General features: G+C 41.3%; 1 protein-coding gene across 5 annotated transcripts; it reads left to right on the top strand.

Annotated features, from left to right (window-relative positions):
• The first annotated feature begins 708 nt into the window (after window positions 1-708).
• Window positions 709-25548, top strand: BEST3 (bestrophin 3). Of its 5 annotated transcripts, none has more exons than XM_068998912.1 (10): window positions 709-855; window positions 4577-4746; window positions 6403-6497; window positions 7057-7290; window positions 12502-12656; window positions 13339-13416; window positions 13835-13987; window positions 17258-17338; window positions 18645-18796; window positions 21148-25548. In XM_068998912.1, exons 2-10 carry the CDS (start codon window positions 4595-4597, stop codon window positions 22052-22054), a joined length of 2007 nt encoding a protein of 668 aa, XP_068855013.1. In that variant the 5' UTR covers window positions 709-855; window positions 4577-4594; the 3' UTR covers window positions 22055-25548. The 5 variants fall into 5 exon arrangements, with proteins under 5 accessions (XP_068855013.1, XP_068855020.1, XP_068855043.1 ...); XM_068998919.1 differs by lacking the exon at window positions 18645-18796 and adding an exon at window positions 16595-16629; XM_068998942.1 differs by lacking the exon at window positions 18645-18796 and having other exon boundaries at window positions 21148-21232.
• The last annotated feature ends 870 nt before the right edge of the window (window positions 25549-26418 follow it).

The following is a 26418-nucleotide window of genomic DNA, read 5'->3' as shown; positions in this document are numbered from 1 at the left end:
GCTCACTCTTAATGCTATGTGTCATAAACGACAGAGTGCATCTCATTTTACAAAGGGGAAGAGGGAAAGAAGTCCTATGTAAAAACTCCAGTTGCAAAGGGTTTTCACATGCTGAAATATACAATTGTGAATAGGTCCACTGAGACTTTTGGTAGCAGCAGCTCTGCCTGTTTTGAGGCATGAGTGATTTCTACAGCATACCCCAGAGACCTGATTTCCCAAATCAAATCAGCAAAGCAGAAATGCAGCAACATCTGTGCTCCAGGGTGGGATCAAGGTGCAGATGGAGCACATATTCAGGTTTGGTGGGGTTGTCTCTGGTCTTCCTATTTAGATGTATTTATTCAGTGCTATTCACTGATGTGTCTTCACAGGACCGTGCTAGAGACATAACACTTTTCAAGAGAAGTCGCAGAACAAAATGCTCTCTTCTTGTCCATCCTATTTTGGAGGAAATAAAATGCAAAAAAACTGTATGTGCCAGCCAAAACCATTGCAAGATTCTTCATTCAAATGAAAGAGGTCCTTCCGAAGGCAAGTGGCGTTATAATTATAGACTAGAAAAGAGCAAGATCAGCAGCTGCTGCTGCTGCTGCTGCTTGCGTTTGTTCCCTGTGTAACTGACAGGACAGAGTACTTGGCAAAAACAGACTTCCAGAAGTGGAAAGACATTTTAACCCCTGTTCTTGTCAGTCCACTCCTCTTAGAGCTCAGCAGCAGCAACCCCTTGCTTCAGGTTAAGGGAAGAGCAAGGTAATTATTGCGGATCTGAAGGGAACTTGGTTTAGGACGTCTGAGAAAGAGGAAGGGTCCAGGATTTGCCTTCAGGCTTGGATTGCTGAATCAAAATAGCAGGTCAGTGAATACAACATAAGCTTAATATATTTTTATAGCTGGCTTAACTCAAATCTCTCTCACTCACTTTCTCTTCTATGCCATAAACTAAAAAATAAAGTAAACAACGATAAGGGGTAGGTCTGCCTTGAGGTACTATTTATTTATACATTCTGTAATGTGCCTTTCATGGTCAGTTAGGAAACACTGATAGCTGTTATTTTTTACTGTGGTTTCTCTCTGAATCCTAATGCATCCTGAAATTCTCAGCCAGGCAAAAATCCCATTTACAGTTGGGTTTGATATTAATGGAGAGGACACACTTATATTTTAGCTGTTTATGCCTTAAGTCTTCTGATGATCTTAGCAAAAGTGGAGTAATATATAACTCAGATTTCAGTCTGTGCTTGAGAAAGTTTCAGAAAGGAAATAAACACTGAGTAAAAAAAAAGCAGCATCGTAGATATGAGTCAAGGTCTCTACAGGCATCAAATGGGCATAACTTATGTCCTCAAAACTCACAAATCCATACCAGCAAAAAGCCTAGTCCTATGTCTGCTGATGAATTTAAGGACAACGTGATTAATAGGAACGTTTTTCATGACACCGGTGCCTGTGGTATCTGATCTAATGTACTCTGCCTTCTTCTGCCCTGGCCAAAAGAGTGCTCAGGAAGGAATGTGCTGGGGGGCATCATTATGCTTTGCTCTTCCTGTCTGTCTCAATTCTAGCTTTTTAATTTCCTGTAGCCATAAGTAATGTAGGAAGGACTCTCTGCCAACATGCTCCCCGTGAACCAAGGGCTTGGGACCCACCATGCAAGAGCCAGAGTCAGTGCAAGGCTTTACGCCAAAACTTCTTGTTGCAAAGGGAGGCCGTACCTAAATGGTTATAGTTGTTCTCAGAGAAAAAAACCATGAATGCAGATCTAAATTTGTGTTTGTTGTCTTGAAAAATCTAACCAGAGAAACGCATAGCTGTCTTTCATAGCTTTGTATAGGCTAAATTGTTCTGTAATCACCTAATATGACCTAATGTATATTTTAAGACATTGAATTATATTATCCTGAAGTCCCTATATGAGCCCAATGGTAAATGTTAGGGAAAGCATTTGCTTAGCAGGAAGATAAAACAGAGTGTACCACAGGCAAGGCAAGGCAAAGAAACCAAGGCACCAAAACCTAAAATTGCTGTAACAGTCCCACTTTTCTTTGCCCCGTTTCAGAGGCAGAAAGAAAAAACAGGGGCAGCCAGTATCTTCCAAGAGTTTCTGTTCAGAGTCAAGGGCATTGAGTAAAGTCCTAAGGGATGGCTGGAGTGTGATTAAGTGAAATATAGTTGCTAGAAGCAAGCAGACAAATTGCATTTCATGGATAAAACTCTCTTCTCCCAGTCTAATGTATGGGGAAATATTCTTAATCCTGATTCCTGTTATCACCACAGCTCTCCATTTGTGGCCAAAGCCCATCCACTAGGCCTTGCAAGACAGGATTTGCTTCAGGTCTGTAGAGAAGGTAGACCCATTTTGTCCAGCTTAGCTACTGGCTACTTAGTTTCTGGCTCTTTGCAGTCTCAGATACCTGGGAGGAATGAATCCTTCCTGAACCTCCTATGCAGAAACCAAGGGTCATGGTTTTGACACTAATCACTGCCTTCCTGCAGAGCTGCAGATTCTGCGAAGGTGCTGCTAGCAATCTTTTTTCATCTATGGCCCACAACACAAGAGACCTCATAGAAAGTTTAACAGATGCCCAGATACCAGGGAAGACCAGCAGAACCCCTCAGCCCCTGTATGTCTCAGTTATGTGAATTTTTCCTGAAGGTCATCTTCTGTCCTACGATTTGCCCTCAGCTTAAAGATCCTAAACAAGAGGGTGACTATCCAGTCCCCTGTTCTGATATTTGGCTGCCCCCACAGTTAGCAATCTATATTTTGTTTCATCCTGCATTTGTCTAACTTCACCCTCTCATTGTGGCACTGTGTTGTGCTGAGGGTCTGGGTTCTTGTCAGGCTATAAACCCTCCCATTATCAGACATCTTTTCTAGATCTAAGTCCCTACATTCAGTCATTCCCACTGGAGATTTCCATTACAAAGTGCATATTAATTGGGAGATAGAGACACACTTGTTGGTGATATGGCTTAAACACATACTCCACAGCATCAATGGGCAAAGTTTAAAGGCTCCTACAGCAATTCCAGGAAACACAGTGTATTTTTAAGAATATTTTTTACCCCATTCCTCCCCTATAGCCTACCCACAGATTTCTTTCATTGTTTATAAAGCCCCAGTCTGCTGGAGAATGGAAATCTTTGCCTCCATTTTCTTAAGCACTGCGTCCTGACCACAAGCTCTTTAGCAGACAGGACTGCATTTCCATGCCAGTCTGACAGGTTGGCTCTTGCACTGAACTTCTTGGAGTACAACAATGACAACAAAAAATTTAAAGGTCTGTGCCAAGGCTCAGGAAAAGAAAAACTATCATTTGGATTCTAAACACCAAAACCCGTACTTCTTTGAAAAAAACAAACCCAAAATAATCTTCAGGCCCATGCTGGCAAATATCGAGTAGTCATTCTGCAGAGGAAAAGAGACAGTATGTCAGCAGTACAAGGCTTATGGTGTCTTTTCCCTGCTGATTTCCTTGGTGACTACAATAAAAAGTGGGTCTTTTACAGCTGAATTTTAATGGCTTACTTTATGCTCTGCATCAGAGACACAGGCAAGATGCACAAAATACTACCAAGTCATCTATTAACTAGGAGTTCAGATTTTTCTCCTCCCTCCCTCCAATAAATTTGCTACAGTGGCATCACAAAAATATAGACAAGAATCATATTTGTAATACACAGTAACTTTCTTGAGATTTTGAGCTTGTCTTAATTACTCTCTTTCTTGCATGCTGTATAAAACTTCTTCCATCCACATTTGGAGTTTGGATTTGTTTTGTAAGCACACAGAATTTCCTGTAGCATCTCCCTACGCTGGGTAAGCAAGTACCAAACTCAGCCCAATTTAGCTGTGTATTTTCAGTAGTACTTTAATTACACTGTGTCTTACCCTACCTACCCAAGAAGCCCCATGGCTTGTTTTGCATGGCCATGCAATGCTGAAGTCTTGACAAATAAGTCTAGCTGCCAAGGAGAGAAATAACAGCATTCCTTGGCTGATTTCAGCTGCTGTCGTAACTGTTAATGAAAGAGGCAGTCTCCAAATCTCATTTGGTTTTGAAATGATTATAATTACTATAGCCAGCTAAAAATACTGGCTGGGGATGTACGTGCATTTGTGGAATTTAACTTTACTCCTCTTACCAAGAAGCTGAAAAGTTTTGAAAAATAATTTTAAGCAAATTTGCTTCCCGTTCTTCATTCACGCTAGAGTGGAGCAAACTGAGAGTAAGCAGAGATTTCAGAGGTGTAACATGTCCCTGCCACTGCCACACAGGAAGGTGGCCACATTCAGTGCTAACTGCTGGGTTTGGTTGGTCATTGACTTAAAGCCCAAATACAGCCTTGCATCAGTCAATCTGCAGGTCTCAACAGGGCTTGCAAGATTTTTATTTTTTCTCTCCCTTTCTATATATATATGAATACAAACACCATGTATTTGTGTACACATTCAATTATATATTTCAATTTACATGTATATCCCTGTATCTATCTATACAAGGGTACATTCAGGTTAGGATATGCTGTCTAAAATGTTGTTGGTGTCCTGCTTCTCTTCTACTGTTTCTAGGCCCAGCCTACCAAGACGATGACAGTCACTTATTCCAGCAAAGTAGCAAATGCCACTTTCTTTGGATTTCACAGATTACTCCTAAGGTGGAAAGGCAGCATCTACAAATTGCTGTACAGAGAATTTATTGTTTTTGCTACTCTTTACACAGCGATAAGTGTATTATACAGGTACACTCTTTCCAATTCACATCTCATTAAATGTTATACTGAAGTTTCAGATCTCCTTGTGTTAGGCTGATGAATGATGGGGGGAGGTTACTATTATTGTCTTTTCCTTGAACATTTTCTAATGTGCTTACCTTTCCATGTTTACTTTAAGGTTCCAGAGGAAGTATGTAGGGTGTCAATACTGTTTATCATATTCAGCTGATTGTACTTTTAGCCTAGCATTGAGCAACCAGCCTACTGAAGTTAGACTAAATAAAAACTCAAAGCTAGCCTAGCTTATACAGCTTTTGTCATTCTGACATTGTGACATGAGCATGCCTCCCTGCTTTAGGTCATAGGTATAGACCTTTTGTTCTCCCTGCAGAACTCTGTTTTGGTTGCTTGGTGGGAATATAACAACCTTGAGAGGTAATAATTTTAGAGTAAAGTTATATAGCCAGAAAAAGCAAAGTTTTGCTTAAAGCTAGGAAGGCGTGCAAACTTGATTTTTAAGCTTGCAGAGAACCAAGGAAAACTGCCTGGAAGCCGGACATGGTTATTATCTGTGTGTCATCCAGCACCCAGGAGGAACACAACAGAAGAAGAATTGCTTTTTCCACCAAGGTGTGAATTAAACACCTGTATGACAGATGCAATGTATCAATTAGTACAGTGAAACTTTTAATTGATGAAGTACATTACATAGAAGTATCAAAATTATGGTTCCATTCTTACCATGATCTCTAATTAGATCTCTGCTTTTTATTGGAAGCAACGAGAAAATGAGCTTCAGTTTGTCTCTGATTAATCACTATTTTTTGTTCAGTAATCTATACCTGTAAACAAAGAAAGAAAATTATGGCATTAATATATAAAGAAATACCAGAATCTCACGGTTATTTAAATTAATCTAGTTTTACTGAAATGTCAGGCAGTAGAAGACCATGGTAAATACACCACAGAAAGCTTTCTATATGTGCTCCAGTTTTTATTGCACAATTGTAAGCAAAACCCACCAAGTACTTGTTATATGTTCCTTTTCTAAGAAATGGAAGAATAACTGTAATACCTACACAAATGAAAAAAAAAATTATATTGAAGCTTGTTGTATTTCACTAGATATCTTTTCCCACAGGCAGAAGCTGCCATGGTCCATTTGCTATCATTTGGTGAATATTTTCCTCATTGCAAAATAAATACAGTTGTATTTTAATCTTGTGGAAAAGAAAAATTTCAGAGTAAGAATAAAATACCTGTTGCAGCAACGTAGCATTTTCAAATCGGAGGAATTATATTGGTAACTTTTTGCAATTTAAGCAGACCTGAACATTTCCATTAAGTACCACTCTGAAAAAGGAGAGTAAGCTCTACTTGAAGACTTAGACCTCTTTGGTCTGTATGGGACAACAAACTGATTCTCCAGGCATATTGATCCAATTAGTAGTGCCAGTCAAATTAGTCCTGAGAGAACTAAAAAGACTAGGGAAAAATACTGTTGTCTCCTCCAGGCTCCTTAATACATGCTAAAGTGTTCAGCCTTTACCTTTAAGAATTTGCTTGAAGACATTAGCCAAGGTTGTTCCCCAGTGCACATATCTGATTATTTATACATGTTTGCACTTAGTAGCTAGTGCCAGAATATTATGCAAGGACAGATACATTTTATTTTTGCTGCAGATTTTTTCTTACAGGTAGCCAAAAACGGTTCTTTGAAAAATTATCAATTTACTGTGACAAATATGCTGAACAAATCCCAGTAACTTTCGTGCTTGGTAAGTACCAGTTAAATGTGAAATTATTCTCCAACTCTGTCTCTGTTCAGGCATTTTGTGAATGTTGGTGCATGGAAGTGTTTCAGAGCTGAGGGGCATGTGGGAGGTTAGAGGTTCACAATAAATCATCCGCTTCCAACAGGTCTCCTCAAGTTCAAGTTGCTTTTGTCACATCAACATTTATGCTCATGTTCTTAATACACTAGCGAAATAGATTTCCCTATATCTAGATCTAGACACATATATCCAGATCTAGATTGTGCCCACTAAAACCGATACCTTGTACCTGATCTTTTGATGAACTAAATCCACCCTAAGTTTTACTACAGAAGAGGAAATTTGGAAGTTCATGGGTATGAGATACTCAGCAGGAATATACTGTTACACTGCAATGTCTATTAAATAATTAGTATTTATTGTATCCTGGGTTTTGGCATTGCTTATTGCATTTATTCTGGGAAATGTAGCAGCTTAGCTGTGTGAACGATAGTCTGCAAACTAAAATTAAAGTAACTGAAATCCTGATAGGCACTGGACGTTTTTTCCTTCTAACTCTCAGGTTTCTACGTTACTTTGGTGGTGAATCGCTGGTGGAACCAGTTTGTGAACTTGCCATGGCCGGATCGTCTGATGTTCCTCATCTCCAGCTGTGTCCAGGGCAGAGATGAGTATGGGCGCTTGCTAAGGAGGACTCTCATGCGTTATGTGAATTTAACATCTCTGCTGATCTTTCGCTCTGTGAGCACAGCTGTGTACAAAAGGTTCCCCACCATGGACCATGTGGTAGGAGCAGGTACTGGAGTTTGCCTTCCCACAATTGCTTTCCTTTCCCTCACAGGTAGGGGCTCAGGGAGGGAATAAGCCAGCCTCTTTTTTTTTTTCCCGTGGCCCCATGTGTGCCTCATACTAACCCACGTCAAAGCAATCACCTTTTAGTTAGTGACTTAAATGATGTAACCTTAAGAGTGCATCTTTAATGTTCTTAAAGCCTTCGTCTAGCAACACCATAGAAATCAAGCAAGTTTGGCACTCTTACATGAATCTGCATTCAAACATCATGGAGGCAATAGGCCTGCCCCAAACACTCAGGTGTATGGAGCAGGTACAACATTCTCTAAAGCACAAAAAATAACAAAGTTGTGATATAGCATGATGCAGTAGGAATGGTGACTTGTTATATGGCTTTGCCTCAATGTCTGGGCTATAACCTGGTCTGGTGTATCAGAGACTGATCTCTGAAGGCACTTCACAAGTACAGCTTTATCTCAATTTTTTTAAGTAGACTATTTTAAATAGATTGCACATTTTAAGTGTTGTGATTTACTCAAAAAAACCCTCAGCCCCAAGGGTTTTTTCTTTAAATTGAACACCTTACCTTAAACTTAGTTTTTCAAGGATAAATACACTAAGTATTAAGTATGTCTTTGTTTTCTGTTTCTTTCAATAACACAGTGAGTGTGATGATGGTGAAGAGAGTTCAGTCATGTAGCACTTTGATTGTCTATCAAAGACTGGCTGCTCAGTATTTAAAGGCAAGGTGTGACACTGTACCTTCTGACTGGCATGGTCAGTGTCAGAAGTAGAATACCAATGCAAAGATAATGGGGATCTGTTCCAAATAGAAGTCAGGTTTTTACCAAATGTCTTGAATTTCTTACAATTATTCCTTTGGCAGAAATTAGTAAGCAAAGTTGTAGCAAGTTAAAATATGCAGTGTGTATATACATATACACATTTCAAATATGTGTGAGAAGCTTTGGATATTAAAAAAAAAATTCCAGGCAGAATGCACCGATCTTACTGAAAAAAGAAAAAAACAAACCATTTTTGTTGGATTCATTGAATTTTAAAGCTCTCTTCCTTGTGCTGTTCAACAAAACTGTTTACCTGAGCCTGTGAGAGGTCAAGAAAGCTTCTGTCACTCTCCCCAGAAATCTGCTTCTTCTGCGCACTGGAAAATTACAACATTTCCAGGCAGCTAATCCAGCTCTGCCTCCCCATTGCTAAAGACAATCTGTTCCAAAGATACAGAATGTCACAGTGTTGTACCAAAATTGTAGACTGGAAAGCAAGTTTTGATTGTTGGTTTTTTTAACAGTGAAAAATCTTTTACTATAAACTGTGTATATAAGTATTGATAGTGTAGTCAGCTCTGTATTTCAGTACATAATTTGTAACTTTTAATGCATATTGTGCTGCAGAATTTTTATTGATGCAGTACTGAGCATTTGAGGGTATATTTTGCTCCTATTAACATCCAGTGACTTAGACAATACTCTGCTATCATTCCCTCCCTAACTCCCTGTGGCATTGCATATCAGACTGTATGGGAGGGAGGCATTTAATATGAACATGAACAGCACAAACCTGATGCAGGACAGTCACCATTGAAACAACTTGTGACAATTTTGCATTTTTCTGTCAAACTGAGAACTGCCACAACATAACTATTGCTACATACTTCTTTTTTCAGCAAACGAACTGCTTAAATTCAAAGATCTTAAATTTAAGAACAGTGCCATGATAATCTAGTCTGACTCATCTGTAACACAAGGCACAAAAGCTTGCTAGCAGCATCCTCTATCACGCTGCAATTTCTGACTGAGCTATAATACCTTCTAGGAATATAATCAGCCCAGATTTAAAATTCAGATGGATATACTGGAGGCTACACTACATCCTAGGTGAACAGACATTCACAACAGTGAACTTGCTGTTGAAGAGTGACATTTTATTCTCAGTCTGAACTTGCACAGTGTTATTTTGTATTCACTTGATTTTGTAATAGGTTTGGGTTCTTCTTTTTTTAATTAGAAGAAAACATAACTTTTCTCTCGGTAGTTACCTGTTAGCAGACTGCATAAAGGCTTGAATGAAACTCAGGAGCTTCACCAACTGTAGTCAAGACTGTAGTCTTGAGTGCAGGACCTTCCGTCTGACTCTTTTTCATGTTTTAACACTTTTTATGGAACTGTAGACAGTAGATGCATGTAGATTCACTCCTTTATGATGCTGAGTGCTGGGGCACACATGCCATGAGTGTCAAATGTCCAGCAGCCATCCTGAGCCTAGCAATCCTGTTGGCTGCAATGTGCAAGAGGGAAGTTGGATGCTGAAGAACACAACTCTTAAAAAACAGAGTAAAGAGTGAGCAGCTGAGCAGAGAGCAGCCCAAAAGAGCTGATGGGAAATGCTGGAGAGAAACATGAGGTGTGAGCTCAGCAACATCAATACCTACGGATGGCTGAAGTCTGCAGTCCCAAATCCTCTACTGGAAGGAGGCACCTAAATTAACCCTTTCCCACATAACGCAGAAACAGAAAATGAAACGTCTATCTACTTGATCATTTTCCTTCTTCTCTTACCACTATACCAAAATATTTAGTGTGAATAACCTGAACCAGTCTTGTCTCAAACCATTGAGTTTCAACAGGAGAACTGAATACTCTTTGAATCACTTAAGGGAGAGCATGAGTGATTTTTTTCCAGCCAGGCTTGTGTTCTCATCAATAATTTTTCTGTAAGGTCTCTTTGGCTGACACTGTTCACATTAGTGTCCTTTGATTATTTATTGATTGAACTCCATGTCACTCTTCTCATCCTTTCATAAGGATTCAGTGTCCTGTCATTCCTTAGATCATCCTTTTCAAGATCTTGGCACAATATTTGACAAATATTTCCTGTTTTCTGGAGCTGCTCCAGTCTTCCAGTGCTTGTCAAAACCAGTGTTCTTGTTTATAGAGTTTCTTGATTAATTCTTTGAATACTACTAAATAAAAATAGCATGACCATATTAAGAAACCATGTAATTTTAATAGCTGAGGTTTGATATCCTCCCCTGTATTTGATGGAATATAAGGCATTGCTTTACCAGTGCAATAACAGCAAGATATTCTCAACTGTATGTTGTCTGTATTGCCAGCAGTAAGAGCAATCCAGAATTAGTATTTTCTGCAATAAGAATACTAGGCATTATTAATATTCATCAAAGAGAATATTTAATCAATATTAACACAAAGACTTTAATGTCAATTTGAACTTTATAATTAAAAGCACCATTCTTTGTTGGGCTTTCCTGAGCAAAAAGTTCTCAGTTTCAGTGGAAAGTTGAACTGATCCTTGCTGTTCTTTGTCACCCCCCCAGGCTCTGTCTTTCCAGAGCCTCCAAGTGGCTTGCATCCAGTGTTTACTCCAGATTCAATTTTTTGTTTTTCTATCTGTTGTTTCAGCCTGACAGAAACGTCTTTTCCTGTCCTGTAATGAGCAGGCTGGCCAGACAAAAACTAAAGGCAGCCTGAAAGACTAACTTTCAGGAGTCAGGAGTCATGACTAGCAGGTTAATTTGTCTGGTTGCCTGATTATTTCTGTGAAGTTGATTATGAGAGATGGCTGTAAAATGCCCAGAAAACTTTTAAAAGCTTTATGTTATTCTGTTCTCAAATTCTATGATGCTGCATGAGTACTGTGTCTTGCTGCTGAATATTTCCTCTTCCACAGTATTTTCTGTCCAGTCCTTGCCCTCCTTCTCAGTAGTTACAGTATTTCATACCTCCTGTGTAGTGTTGTTCCAACTGTACAATAGTGACATTTCCCTCAACAACAAAATATTTAAGATCACTGTGTTTAGTAAATCTCCTTTAACTTTATTCACATTTCTATGCAACACAACTGAGTTTCTATATATTTATTTGTCTGCTGCCTCATGTATCTTTAGCAATGTTAGCAATAATGGACATATCCTTAGTTACTAGTTGGAGTCTACTGTCAATTCCCTTACTGGATTTTCAGCATTCAAACTTGTAATTGATTGGCTGAGCTCTCTATTTTGGGGCTGTCATGTTACTAACTTTGTCCTGTTTCAGAGCTATGTCAACACAACAAAAGAAGCTTTATACCCACTCTGATAGATGTCACACACGTGAGCAAAAACTAAGATCCTCCAAACATGACGATTGCTCCAATATCAGAAAATCCAGGACTTGGAAAAAAGGAAAATGTGAATTTTCTGAGGTTGTTTTTGTCAAAGCCTGGGTGGAAGGAGGACAGCAGAGCAGAATTTTTTTCCCCAAGGGGGTGGAGGTGTTGCTTCAAAAGCCAGCTGCTCCCATGCCAGTCCCAGGCAGTGATTGGCTCTGGTGCAGGATTTGTCACACGCAGCCCTGGCTCCCGTGTTATGTGACCTTGGACTTGCTTGCAGCAGGGGGAAGCAGGGCTTCATGAGGCAGGGGAACTCTTCAGGAAACCTAATACCTTCCCAGCACCCCAGCAAGGCAAGTTGCCAGGTGGAGAGCAGCTTCAGCCTGCAGCCCCACAGCATGTCACCTGGCCCAGTGTGCACTTAGCAGCGGGATTTCTGTGCATGATTCCCTCTTCATCTCTTTGCACGCCTTCATAACCCCAACGAAAACATGAAACAATCTGTCAGGAAAGTATTTCACTGGCAGAAGGCACACTCTCTGTTGGGCTCTGTTTCATGCATGCACTTGTATCCTCTGTTGCTTGTTCACTGCTTTGCAGATTTAACAAAAAATTATCAGATTCAGGTCATGTAATTGCCCTTACAATGTATGTCGAAATGCTTCTGAAAGCCATCATTGCTGAAAAGTGGTTGTATCTTGACTGATATATCCAGTTCCTTATTTTTCTGAAAGTAGAATATGAAACTAGAGAGTAATTTGCACAATTCTCAGTATTCTATGTATTTACCATATGTCAGCAGTTACATATGAGAATACAGTGATAGCAGATTATTGCCTGTATTGGTAAAGAGGAATTTAACGTAGGTAATTAATGCAGAAAGAAGTTGTTTCAAGTGAGACCTGTCCTGGAAAAAAAAAAAAAACTTAACAAAAAGAGGAGGTTACTAGTTAGAATTATAAGTTGTGTTTAGCAGGATTCTATTCAAACATTACATCAACAGATAGAAACATATTCCAAATTTATAGTATCAATAGCACTGAAGGCACAGAATAAATGAAGGTTGTTTTGATTTTTTGGTAAACAGGTTTTATGACAAGATATGAAAGAAAACTTTTTGATGACCTTAAGTCTCCACACCTGAAATACTGGGTCCCATTTGTCTGGTTTGGAAATTTGGCATCAAAGGCACGAAAAGAGGGAAGAATTCGAGACAGTGTGGATCTGCAGACACTGATGAACGTAGGTAGCAAAAGTAAATCTACAAAAAATTAATCCAAAATTGCTGTGGTAGCTTTTCACTTACATAATTGATTTTATTTAGTGTGCACGTCTCCTGTGCCATCTAAATGACCTTACTCAGGATTTATCCCACTTTTCTTTGTGTACCAATGTACACAGCAGCATTCCCTGGGATTTTTTTTTAATATGACTAAGAAGGCATTGAAAGAAGCAAACAATTGATGGGTAAAAAATTGTTGTAACATCACTATAGATTCATACTTGTTTCATTGCTGAGAATATGAGAAATGAGAATAATGTGGCATTTTGAAGATTTTATTATCAGTTTCAGAGATGATAATCTCCCTGAATATTTTATTAAGTGGTAAAACATCCTTTTTATGATATAATATATTCTCTTTCATGTATCACTAGACTACGGATAAGATAGAAACAGAAGATGAATTGTGAAGAAATACAAAGTATACTAAGCACTCCAACTCCATAAACCAAGTCAATATTCAAATGGAGTGCTGGGTACAGTTATAGTATCAATTTATAAAAACTATACTTTCTTTTCTCCCTGTCTTTTTATATGTGCAAAAATGAACTGTAACAAAATATTTATAATTCAGAATTGTATCCCACACAATTTTATTTTGTTGTGGTTTCTTGCTGGTTGTGGTTTTTTTCCCCCTTTTAGGAGATGAATAAGTACCGGTCTTGGTGTAGTCTTTTGTTTGGTTATGACTGGGTTGGAATTCCACTGGTCTATACCCAGGTACTGAGCTATTATTCTGTAAAAAATTCAAAACACAATTTCCGTAAAAGGGGGGGTTGGTACAAAACATTCATGGTATAAAACATTCATAGTCTTAACCAGAATCTCTGAGATATTGAGCATGGGTTCACTCATGCAGGATCGTGGAGACCTGGCTAACTATTTAAGGCATATTTAATGCAGAGATGTTTTGAAGATCTTGCATAATTTGGAAGAGGGAAGGGAAGCACTGAAATGTTTTTATGTTTGCTGAGTGTTCTTCCTGGTCATAATTATTCCTGTGGCCTCTGTATGTGCAATACCTCCTACAGATTTATAAATTATATGGCAAAGGGCAGTCAAAGGCCTTCGGGTATGTGTTGCCTTATGCATAAGACTGTATTATTCCATTGTTTCAATGAAGTTCTGTTCTTTGCAGGTTGTTACTCTCGCAGTCTATACTTTTTTCTTTGCCTGCCTGATAGGGCGCCAATTTTTGGATACTGACCAAGGGTATCAGGGACATGACTTAGATATTTACATTCCAATCTTCACACTGTTGCAGTTCTTCTTCTACGCAGGATGGCTCAAGGTAAATTAGCTTTCTGGATAGGTGATGGGGGAACCCTCCCTGGGGGTCTGGTCAAGGTGTCAGATATGTGACACACATGGAAAATCACCAGTGAATACTGAAGTTACACCAGAGGTGAATTCAGCCTGAAGTATTCTGTGGTCATGTAGAAATATCATGCAATGCATTTTTAATTCCACCTGAGAGACCGTATGGTAAGAAATGGCTGTGAATCTGAAAGAACCCATTTTAGTAGCACCAATGCAGCCACAACTCCCCAGGGGAGTATTACTCCCACAAAAATCGGGTCTCTGGACTTGAACTATAAAGTGACAGAAAAGAGATTAAAAAAAACCTTTCTCCCACTCCATCCTGCAGTGGGAAAATATGGCTGCAGACCTGGCATCAGCTGAAAGGGACTGAATGATACTTTCCTCTTATGATCAAAGCCAGTAGTATCTGCTGTTAGCCTCATCAGATGCAGGTAATTAATGGTCCTCAGTTCCAGAGGGCTATGAAAGAGTGACAGACAATATTGGCTAGAACTCCACTGCATAAAAATGTTCATTAAAAAGAAGAGTTATAGAGGAATTGGATGCTGTCCATCAGCATTGATGACTGCTAGGCTAACATGTCACAATCAATCTGATAGTGGAGTAATTAAGACACATACCTCAAGGTGGTTCTCTCCTCTGCAATAAACTAACTGGAAAACAGTTTCAAATAAAAAGCAAATTGTTACACTGGGGTCTATGCACATTAAGATTTCCTTTTGTGTTTATTAATCATGGCTGGAAACATACAGCTAACTTGTCTGCTAGAATATAAATTGAACAAAGTTGGCCAGTTTTAGAGACACCTTCCTGCAGCCAGCTCCAAAGGGCAGAGTAGAGAAGGCAGCACACCGAGCTGGCAGATTGTGAGGAAAAGTAAAGCACCTGCAGGGCAAGCCCCTCTAGTCCTGTGTCCTAGGAAATCAGGGGAAAGGGATTTTGCTGCATAGGGACCAGCCTGGATGGGAGCAGAAGAGAGAGGAAGGGAGGCTGGTACAGTGAAGGTGGCAACTTCTCCTGGAGAAAAGTGAGGCTTTATCTCCAGGCAGTGTCTTCCACGGTTATACTAGATGGTTAAAAACTGTAAGCTGTTCCTCTTGACTGCCCTGCTGGTGCTCCTGAGGGAAAATGGGTTTTCCTTCTTCAGCACCCAAGGATGTTAATAGCATCTCTTCCAGTTAGGCTCAGAGCTTCCAGCCAACTCCTGGCTGTGGCAGGTATGAGATGCCATTGTAACTGAAAAATCTTCTGCATAAGGAAATGAAAGGGAGGAGAAGAAGTTTTAAAAAGCTAATTTAACATCAGCAGTGTTTCCTCAGACTGAAGGTTTGTCCAAACCTTCAGTGCCCCAAGTCAGGAAATTTTTGTCTTGAAGGTTACAGCCAGTTTCCTGCTGAGTGTGTTGGACTTTGGCTGCCAGGCAGCAAAAAGGGCCCTGAGATATTGACTTCCAGTAATTTGGCAATTCCTCAGAAATAATGGGTAAACTGAGCTCATTCCTTGGCCTCAAGCCTGGTCTGTTAGTTATACCTATAATACAAGGCCACAGTTTCCCATTACACGAGACATTTCTAAATCCCCATTTTCATTACAGGGGCAGATGGACTCTCCAAATACAGAGTTTAGTTGTCCAGCACTATATTCCTTTCTGGAGAATAAAGTCATGTCTCACATGCCAGGACCAGGTCAGCCAAAAAAAAGCCACCATTGCTGTTTACTCCGTCCCAGTCCTGTTCACATTTTTAAGCTGATGTGATAGGTTTTATGGTGGATTTTTGGATGGTGATCTGCTGGTTTACATGAAACTAATTCATGTCTTCCCTGGAAAGCCACAACACAGACTGTGTTCTGGTTCCTTCCTATTGCAGCTGTACCCAACATTTAATACCATGTCAATGAATGTGAGCAGAGGTGACCCCTGTCTCCTTTCATTCCTCCCACCTTACAGGTGTTTTTGTAGTGTTAATCTACTCAACCGTTCTTTTGTTGTGTGTCAGTGCTGGCCTGGGAAGTGGTGGCCTCGGAGAGTCAGCAAGTGCTTATCCACAGATACAACCTAGAGGCATGTAGGAAAAATATCCAGGGAGCAACCACCTTACAGCTGTAAGTTATTTAGATCATAGCTGTCCATAGTGAGGTTAATGAACAGGACTGTTTAATCATACAGTTGCTTTACCCATATGCACATTAAACCAAGGACCTGACTCCTGCTCCTGTGCATGGCCCTGGTGACAACTAGGAAGGTTTGGAAGGGTTATCAAGAATGTGATCAGCTTCAAAACCAGGGATTAAAAATATAAACAGAAGGAGAAAAGCATGGAGGAGAAAGGAAATAGAGAAGCAGTCTGAATTTCCTAAAACTTTTTTTTCTATTTAATCTTATTTCCCTCCCACAGCAGCTATATGCGTACTCCCTGCAATGTACTTTAGTGTTTGTGGGATGGGGGGCAGTCTTTGGGTTTTTTTCCACTGGATGTGGGCAGCCAGAGAGGGTTCCCTTTACAGACTAGTTCCCAGACAAAGGTGCCTCACCATGAAGGTGTCTGAGCTCACTGTTTGATTGTGTCCTCCACAGGATGAACTTCTGCCCTGCAGTTTCAACCACTTCAGGTACAGAAACCCAAACCAGCAGGCTGAATTAAAGAACAGACTCGGATTCTGTCTCTTGGATTTGGCTAGCATGATGCACAGAGTTGACTTGAGTAAAGTTCTTTTGTAGGCTGCTTTTCCTCAAAAACCTTGGAAGGTTGCCATCAGGGTTAACCCCGATAAAGAAGCAGGGGCTGAGGGCTGAGGTGGAGAGATGAGCTGTACTCCCTCCAGCAGAGTCCAACTGCAAGGCTTGGGAATACTGACCCCACGGGCTGGTGGACTATTGCAGACAATAGTGCAGTAACAGCCTCTAGCTGCTAAACCATTCATTTTAATGAGCCAAAGACAACATCAGGAAAGGTAATGACTGTTGTATGTGACAATTACCTTGGTCCAGACATATCTCAGTTCCCAGTAGGCCAGTGCTGACGACTATGATTGACAGCACCAGTGAGGCACAGAGATATGAATCTATAGTGAAAGCAAGCTGTTCCTTTGCTAGGCTGGCAGAACCATCACACAGAGCTCAAGCTATGATTGCAAGTGACAGGCAGGGAGAGAGGGAAAAATCCAATCCTACTTTCTCTGCAGCAGTAGTTCTGACATGGCATGCCAACCTCTCTTCACTGTCTCATTTTCTTTCCAGGTCGCTGAACAACTCATTAATCCGTTTGGAGAAGATGATGATGATTTTGAAACTAACTGGTGCATCGATAGAAATTTACAGGTTGCTGTTGTTATTTCTACTTCCAGTTCTACTCTACCATATGTTATCATTACATCTAATACAATGTCATATATAGAGGAACAAATTAGGACAACAAGTGTCAGCAAAACATACTCTTTCCCTGAAGGTTTACCTTTGGCTGTGATCCACAGAGTTTGTTTTTACAAGCTAATTCGTCTTGATTTTGGTATTTGGCATTTAAAATGCCTGAATAAGCATGAAAACAGCTGACCTTAAATTATAAGATCACTCTATGCCTGGAAAAACTTGTAATGTAGGTCAATCCTGCAAAATCCAGAAGCCATTCCCACATAGATAAGAACATGTTTTGCTAATCTGAATGTCTTGAGATTAAAATATTGCACATGAACCTTCCTTTAAAAAGAAAGGCAGCAAAAATACTAAAAAGACCAAGCAGGGCCCTGAACTAATAAGCAGGGCCATTACCATGATTCATGTTCTGATGCTGCCACCCACAGCAGTATCCATGGTCAGCACAGGAGCCAGTGTCCCCAGTGGCAGGAGCTTTGAGATTACAAGGGCACATGTTTATTGCAGGTACCCCTGATTCCCAAAGAGCCCTGTCTGTTGTGCTGTGAAGGAGCTCAGAGACATGAGGAGATCACACAGCACCTGCTGTTCCCCTTGCATAGAGCCAAGCATAGGGCTGGCTGAGCTGCTGTCGGACTCCACTTCAGCAAAGCAGAGCCCAGGAGTTAGGGGGAGCAAGGGCCAAACAAACCACCAAATTAAGCAAAATAACCAAAGTAATCAGTGCAGGTACGTGCAAGAGTGGAAAGGACTTCACACTGACAAAGATGCTGTCTGGCTTAGCACCACTTCAGGGTACTCATGCTACTGTGTCTTAGAGCCTGTTGTGTAAAACTTATTAGAAGAATATTCACATACTTGATTCAGAATGTCTTAAAATGGCAATGAAACCTATCAGAAAGATTCTTGACCTCTGGACATTTAAGGAACACGTGTAATACTTTACACAGACTTTCCATAGCATATGGAGGATCACATTTAACTCATTATATATGTGGGAAGGACTTCAACCTGGCATAAATATCTTTGCAGTACAGAAGACTCAAGTTATGATAAAATTTATGCTTTCATGAGTATAGGCAGATATAGGGGGATTATTTTATCATACTGAGTCTCTTCCTAATGCCCAGGCCATCATACACAGCTTATGTTAAAGGGTTTCTGAAAGAAATGTTGACCCAGGGAGTATAAAGCAGACTATTTCTTATACTGCACTATGTTGAAAGTGACATGATTTATACAAAAAAAATCTAAGGTTTCGCTTCTGGCGGTGGATGAGATGCACATGAACTTGCCAAGGATGGAGAAAGATATTTACTGGAATGATACCTCTGCCCGGCCACCCTACACAAAAGCAGCTGCTGATTACTGTATTCCTTCATTTCTTGGATCAACTATTGAAATGGGGTGAGTGGCACTAAGGGTCCTTAATGCCATCAGAAAGATCACCACCCCGACAGCCCACGCTGATTGGCAGACAGTCAGTGCAGGGATGCGGGCTCTGACAGTACTGCAAGAGGGCAAGATGGAAATGGAAAAAGAAATTAGGAGGGAGTGGACAGGCTGGTATTGGTGGGATGATGTCTCCAGCGGTCCATGTGTTCATCCAAATTGTGCATGCATATCTTAAATTGTATAATCAATAAATAGAGCGTGTTTGCAGGGAGGGTTTGTTGATAGCCTCTGAGCACAGGATGATACCTGAAGACAGTGACTGACTTCTCTTAATAGTGCTTTCTTTACTACAGCTTCTTCATGCATCCCCAGTTAGTAAAATAGCTATTTCTTTGACAGTTAAAATCAGTTCAGATTTTTGTGAAGATCAACAAGAAGTCATCTTAAATGTTGTATGACTTTTCATCTACTAATAATCTAAGCATGGAAGTTGAAATGGTCAGATTTTGTGAGGGTATGAAGAGGATTTATTTGCAGAGATCAGCAAAGAACAATGGTTAGAAAGAAACATAGAGGGTATAGGATTGCCCCCTGTTGTCAGGATCTATATGAGAAATCAGTGATAGGCAAGTTAGCTTAAAAGCTGTTAGTTTAAATACTTGTGACATGCTGTAATATAGGCGGGTCAATAAGTATAAATATATCATGCCTGAAAAAATACCAGGCAAGTAGATGTTCTCATCTGAAAATCTTTTTAAAACTTTACAGAAGCCACTTATTTAACTTTAAAAATTATCTCAAGATATTTACAATTTTCCCATCATTTCCCACCATTATCAAAATAAAATGTCTTTAATTTTTTGTTTCATTTGGCCTCAAAATTGTGGTTTTCTCACTTTTGTTCCTCTTATTTTTTCATTTTTGCATGCATTCTACTACAAAGGACAATGGTTTATGGGAGTTCCTTTTATCACACACCGCCTTTTCAGAAGTTATTTCCTTGTGGAAAAACCATAAAATGGCAAAAAGAGAAGTAAAGAAGAAAATTAGAAAGTAAAGAAGAAAAATTCATAGAATGTAATTCATTTTAAGGCAATTTCTAGGGGGAAAAAGTGGCAAAGAAGAAACATCATTAAGTCAGCAAACAATTTTTTAATAAGAAGTACTTCACACAAAAAAATTAAGGAAGGAGTGAATGAAAAGTAGCTCCCTGATAGCCTCTGTGGAATGCAAACAGCTCTGATGTGTTGATTTTTTTATTAATTATCTTCTCATCTGAACCACTTCTCTGTTTGTATCTCTAAAAATAATGGGTAGATCTTATCAAACGTCACAAAAAGCTCTAAAAATTCTTCCAAGTCCAAAGCAAATATATAAAGCTTGAGCCCAAAACCAAAGTCTTCTTCAGTCACCTCAAGCTAACATCTGGAACAGGTTGCCCAAAGAAGTGGTAGATGTCCCATTCCTGGGAACATTCAAGGCCAGGTTGGATGGGGCAATGAGCAACCTGATCTAGTTGAAGATGTCCCCCACTCATTGCAGGGGGTTGGATTAGATGCCTCTAAAGGTCCCTTCCAACACAAACTATTCCATGATCTTCACAAATGCTGGATGAAGATCCTCTGTCCCTCCAGGTTAGTGTTGCCTGTGCTCCTTGCCTCAGATTTGGCCCAAGCCCCTTTGCTGTTCTTGTCCTTAGGACAGGTAACTGGGCCAGTTTGGCTTGTCTGGCCTGCACTGAGTCAGTGACATGTACTGAATTGACTGGCATGTGCAGCAGTAGTTGTTCTCATGAAGCACCAAGGCTGTGCAGGAGAAGAGTACCGAGTACAGGTGAGACCTCCAGACACACTGTCATGCCCCAGAAGTAAGTGAGATTTGGCCATCTGAGTAATTTCAACATTTTTTGAAACTGTTGTCCTCTGTTTCCAGCAGTTGCTTTTTTTCACTGTTGTTATTTTGCCTGTAGGATTCTCCTGAAAAAGTAACTACAGCACCGAATAGGACTCATTTCTCCCCTTTCCCTCACCCTTAGCACAAGCTTAATGATGTGGAGCTGCCTCAGAAGGCTGCAGCTCAAATATGAAATGGTGCTAGATGCCTGGCTGGACGCCCTCCCGGCCTGCTCCTTAGGAGAAGAGACACCTGGATGTAGAGAGTTCTCTGTGTGATCTGGCTGTATCAAAGGCACTGACACTCTTTCCTGGCACCCTCATCCTTTTCCTGCTTTTCTTTAGGTACACACTAGGGCCTTGGTTCCTGTGTCTTGGTTCCTATCTCTGAAACAGAGGGATATATATGTGCACAGAAACCCAGTGGTTCCTATACTTAAGTGACATCTACTACCTGGCTTTATTTGGCAGGCTGGCTGATACAGAATTCCTCTATGGGGAGGAGTGGCCTTGGGAAGAGGAGAAGCATCAGAGACAATATTCTGTTTTGAGAAGAGTCAAGAGGTTTCTCAGCGTCCATGAGGGTCCTTCGTACCCGACTCACCACCGCTACAGTCGGCAGACAAGTGAGAATTCGGTGTTTTTCCCAGCAGATGAAAAGGGGCACATCAGACGGCTGCAGGAAATGCACACAAGAGGGAGGCGCTCTACCTCAAGCTTTAAGAAGAAACATGAAGGAGTTAACAGAAGTAACAGACTTCATGGTAGCCGAGAGCTTGGACCCATAACAGAAACCTCAAGGAACGAGGCACAGTTTGGTGACAGTGACACCTCATCCGAGACAAACAGGCCAGTTCCTGAGGTTATCATCTCTGAAGCCAAGGAGATTGCACCTGATATGCTGGACAAACCAGACCTGCCCACAGAGCGCTCCACAAGCATGCCAGAAGAGAAGCTCCAAAGGATCCTATCTGAGGCAAATGTGGCTCTTCTGAACCAACACTTTTTCCCGCCAGAAATGACTCCATACGTCTCAAGTTCAGACGTGCATCAGTCACTTCCTAGTGTGATAGGAGAGCCCAAACATGAGCCCCAGGTTAGTAACATAGCTGGCCTCATAACAGATCATGAGAGAAACCTTCAGAGATGGAGTTTACCAAGCTTCCATAGTCCTAGTACAGCATCAAATGCTGATGCTGCACCGCCTTCAACAGATTCTGGGACAACCTCGCAACAAAGGACATTCAGTGATGAAAAAAATGTTACTTCTGCTTCTGCTGTGCAAACATTTGAGATGCAGGACTTATGGGAAAACCTGGACAGTAAAGAAACAGCCATAGTAGAATTTTCTCATGAGGAAAGTGAAAGAAAACTTTGACCATTCTTCCTCTGGGTTTGACTGAACTTGTCTTCTCTTGTACATGGTTTTCACACTAATTTGTTGGAAGTGCAGAAGGGCAGACTCAATACTCAGACAAGTCATGAACAAGATCCAACAGAGGATTTGGGCACCTAAATAGGAGGTGACATACTTTAAGCCACTTGGTCACTGGCTTGAAATCTGTGACCCTGTGGGAAATACATTTACACGGAGAACTGGGAGCCTCAGGAGTGGGTGCAAATCCACTCAGCTGGTGTATATGGCAGCAAGCTGTGTAGGCTCAGCTAGAGGAAACACTAAGGTTATCAGAAGAGTGGGGGTGGTTCTGTCCACTTTGGATACACACTGAACTCTGCTGCCTTTGTCTGCTCCAGCTTGAAGTCCATGACATCCCTGTAAGATCCCCCAACAGTTTTGGTTTCTGCTTATGTGGCTCAAAGGCAAGATGGTGGGCTCAATTCCCTTCTCAGCCTGAAGAGATTCAGCCCACCATCTCTCACTGTCTGAAGGGACACTTGAAAAATCAGGCCACTCATTTGTGTAGGACAGTATCCTGCCCTGCTCCTGATGAGGCTATGCCACTAAAGAGAAGGAAAAATTAAATTATTAAATATTTAATTTCATTTTAAAAAATGGAAAGTGCAAAACAGCTGATGAGCTGGGCATGGGATGTCCGAGCCTTGGAGCACATATGTGGCATACCTAGTGACAGTTTATTGTAAAATGAGGCTCTCAGACAGCCTCCCTAGTGATGACAGAGCTTCAGCACTCTATCAAGAGCTGATAGAGCTGCAGGTGCTACTAAGCTTAGGGCTCCGCTCTTGTGGAGATCTCCAGCTGGAAGCGCACGGGCTGTGGTCATCCCAGGCAGAAAACGAAGTGGTCCATGACTGCTAGCAAAATTGTTCTCCACTTCCTAAACCTCTCCCCCATTCCCATGCTTCCCAGATGTACCACACACATACAAACCTGAGTCAGCATTAGGTGGCTCCTGCTACTCCAGGGGTGACCAAGCCACCTCCCTAAACCTCCTGGGAGTGACCTGGCCTTTCAGCTATGACTCCTGCAAGATGTCTCAAAGCAAGCCAGCAAAGCTGCCACAGCTCCTTGATTTTGCTCTCACCCACGTTTACCAAAATGCAGTCTGGAGCATGTTGCCAGCATTCTCCCATGAGTGAGTATCCAAGTAGAGGGTCTCCCCAGACAAGGGAGAGACAAGGAAGCTCAGGGACTGGAACAAACAGAGAGAGGGGGAGACCAAAATTATGAGTCTGCATGGCCAGCAAAGGCAGTATGGCTGCATGGACAGCAAGTCCACCCAGCTCTCTTGCTCAGAAGGTTGCACTTCAGAAAACAAACCGGCCTCTCTGCACCAGTGGTTCCTGGGAGACTTTAGGACTCCCTGAAACTGGGAAGGGGATGAACAGACCTGCCTGCTCCTATGGCCAACAACTTAGGTGAGAAGCCCTTCTAGCAGGCTATCACATACAGCAGGACTCTATGTCATCTGGGTAGGCTTTGAATAAAATCCACCACTCTCCCCACTTCTACTTCTTCCAGCTTTATTTCAGTCTGGGAATTGGCTCCTGCTGCTGTATATTAGGCAAGGTCTGAGCAGAGCCACACTCTCAAATCCTCCAAAGACACTAGACAAAAGCACATGTATCTCATTGGTTTAGGAAGCACAGGACACTTAGCCCAAGGAAGCACCATTTAAACCCACATTATGGGAATTCCAGATATGCAGAAAAGCCAAGCACAGATTTGTCAGGCACCAATGGACAGACTTCTTCACACCATGAGATGAGCTGACACTGGTGTCTGACAGCAGCTCATTGAAATTTGATCACAGCTTGGAGTCCAGTGTTCTGGTGCAACCTCACCCTTGCCACTCCACAAGTCTTCAGGTTGCTATGTTCAGGTTTGACCAACAAAATGAGAAACTCTGTGGAGTGAAATTATACTGAAATAAATAGCACCTCAGCCTAGGAGTCCAATTTTCTGAATGCCCCTTACCCAACTTCAGGAAGCATTCCCTTTTTTCTCCCAATTCCTTCTTTCTTCTTGTAGCTGAAGCCACAGTTTCCAATTCAATGTTTTCTCAATCTAATTGTATCTGCAGTTGTCAAGGAACTTAATTTACCAATGAGCTTAAACTTAAATAAATGGCAAATTTTAAGTATCAACAATACATTTTTAAGGATAGCCAGACAGCTCCAGTCACACAGCTAGAAACAAAGTAAAAGTAACTGCTGCTCCCCTCTATAGCACTTTTTTAAAGTCAGGAGAGCAATACAAATTCCTGAGGAGTTTGGCCGTACTCCTTCCAGCCATGCATGTATAGGAAGAGCTTTCAGAAGCTGTGAAGGAAGCCTGGCCCATTATCTAGCTCTCTTCTCACAGTACATAAACTTGAGGAGCTGTGCTTCGCACTGTAAGGGAATTTAAGCCAGAAATTAGAGATGACTCTCAAGTGTCCACCACAAATCTGCACTGAGAGTCCAGTCCCACCATACCTCCTTATTCTACTCCTTCACACAGCTTCCACCAGGGCTTAAGGTATTGGACCAAAGTGGTCTGTGTCCACAATCCAGACACCAGTTTGTTTCATTCCAGCACTGCTAAGCATCCCAGCTTCTCATCATCCAGCTCTGCTCATCTTCTCAGCCTGGCTGCTGCCTAGGAAGCACACTGCTGCTTTCCACCAGGACATTAGACATCTGATCAGCAATGACTTTGCTACCTCTCCCACTCATTCTGCCAGCACTCCCTGGGCCTGAAACTGTTCATTATTTGATGGAGGCGAAGGTGGCCACACAGCAGCCCTTAGGCTGGTAAGATCTTCAGTTAAGCCCCACAGAGGTGTCTATTAGACATGTAGATGCATGCTAAATTAGGAGTTACAGCTCTGAAGCCACACAATGCAATCTGTAATACACAACCAACATTTCACACAGTGGGCCAGCTCCACATTAGCTACAGTAATCTGTTAATTGCTTGTGAAGAAGCTAGTGCTGGGATGAGTTACCAGAAAAATTTCCTCTCCTTATTTACTCTGTTATCTCACTTTTTGAAAACATCTGTGAACTCTGATTTGTATTAAATTATCTTTTGGGATTATGGGCTCTCTTGGGCACTTCTCTCAGTAAACTATTTGCCATAGCATGGTAAATGGATTATTTTAGCAAACCCAATGATCTACAATTCATGTTCACGGGTATAAGCAATGTTCAATAAAGGCACGTTGAGAAACGCCATCATCCTGGTTGTACTGAACTCTCAAGAAACACTTCTGGCAAAGGTCTGACCTATCGTGCAAATCAACTTGATGTCTACCAGGAATAGCAAGGCAGACTTATGGAAACTGGCAAAGCTGGAAAAGGATAGAACAGGGCCAGGATAGACAAGTAGGTCAGAGCAGCAATTTGCTCCCATCAGATGGTGTTAATCTTGAGCAGGATCAGATATATCAGAACAAAGAGAGGGCTAGTTCTTCTGCATGCTGCCTGATTTTCCACCTGTTTCTAGGATGTGTTCATACTCTGTGCTGGAATTCATAGAGCCAAGATGTTGGTGCTGGGACCAACTGGCTGTGGGGACATGTCCCAACACCCTTAAAATCTTCTGTCGTAAATAACAGATCTCTACCTCTGACTGCAAACTCATATTTGAGGAATATATGCATATTTTATACATAATGAAAATGTACCAGAGTGTTAAGTCTGCTGCATAGTAGAGAAAACAAAAATACCCTGCAGCTGTTAAATGAGGGATGGGGCTTTATAGATGTTTGCTTGTCTTGGTTCCTAACCAAACAAATGGCATTTTCTAGACAAATAAGTTAGCTCATGGTCAATCCATTCTTTAGGAGTGGCATGGACAAAGGGCGATCAAGGCAAGATTGGCCTGAAATACACAGTAACTTCACACAGCTCAGTCTTGTCTGCAGAAAGAGACAGCTGGCAGCAAAGTCTCCTTTGCTAGAGGTCGATAGCCTGGATGCCAAATGTGTAACACAATGTGGCTGCAAATAGAGTCATGAGAACAGGCACCAGAGAGAAGGAGTATTTCATACTGGAAGGCAAGAGCAGTATTTCAGAGATACCTACGGGAAAACCATCCTGCTTTTGTAATACTTACTGAGTCTTAAAACTGACAACTTAAAATCTAAGGGGCTGTGACTGTGATACCGCCAAGGCCAGCAATGAATGTTGCCTTTGGTCTGTGCCAGGTGCATCCAGACAGACGGCAGCATCAAGTCCCTGGGGGCCACCAACCCCTGTCCCAGCGATGCCACCATGGGGCCAGTCTCTGTCTCCCCATAGCTCTGCCGTGCTGGGAAGGTGCCCAGTGCACAGGGC

The sequence above is a fragment of the Aphelocoma coerulescens genome, chromosome 1A (genome assembly GCF_041296385.1).
Source record: "Aphelocoma coerulescens isolate FSJ_1873_10779 chromosome 1A, UR_Acoe_1.0, whole genome shotgun sequence".
NCBI lineage: Eukaryota > Metazoa > Chordata > Aves > Passeriformes > Corvidae > Aphelocoma > Aphelocoma coerulescens.
This window is presented reverse-complemented; position numbering and strand designations above follow the sequence as displayed.

Excerpts from the sequence above, each read along its gene's own strand:
- BEST3 (XM_068998912.1), top strand. The coding sequence starts at position 4,595 with ATGACAGTCACTTATTCCAGCAAAGTAGCAAATGCCACTTTCTTTGGA. Across the intron at positions 13,417-13,834 it reads TTCCACTGGTCTATACCCAG|GTTGTTACTCTCGCAGTCTA; the intron begins GTACTGAGCTAT and ends TGTTCTTTGCAG. Across the intron at positions 17,339-18,644 it reads GCATCGATAGAAATTTACAG|GTTTCGCTTCTGGCGGTGGA; the intron begins GTTGCTGTTGTT and ends AAAAAATCTAAG.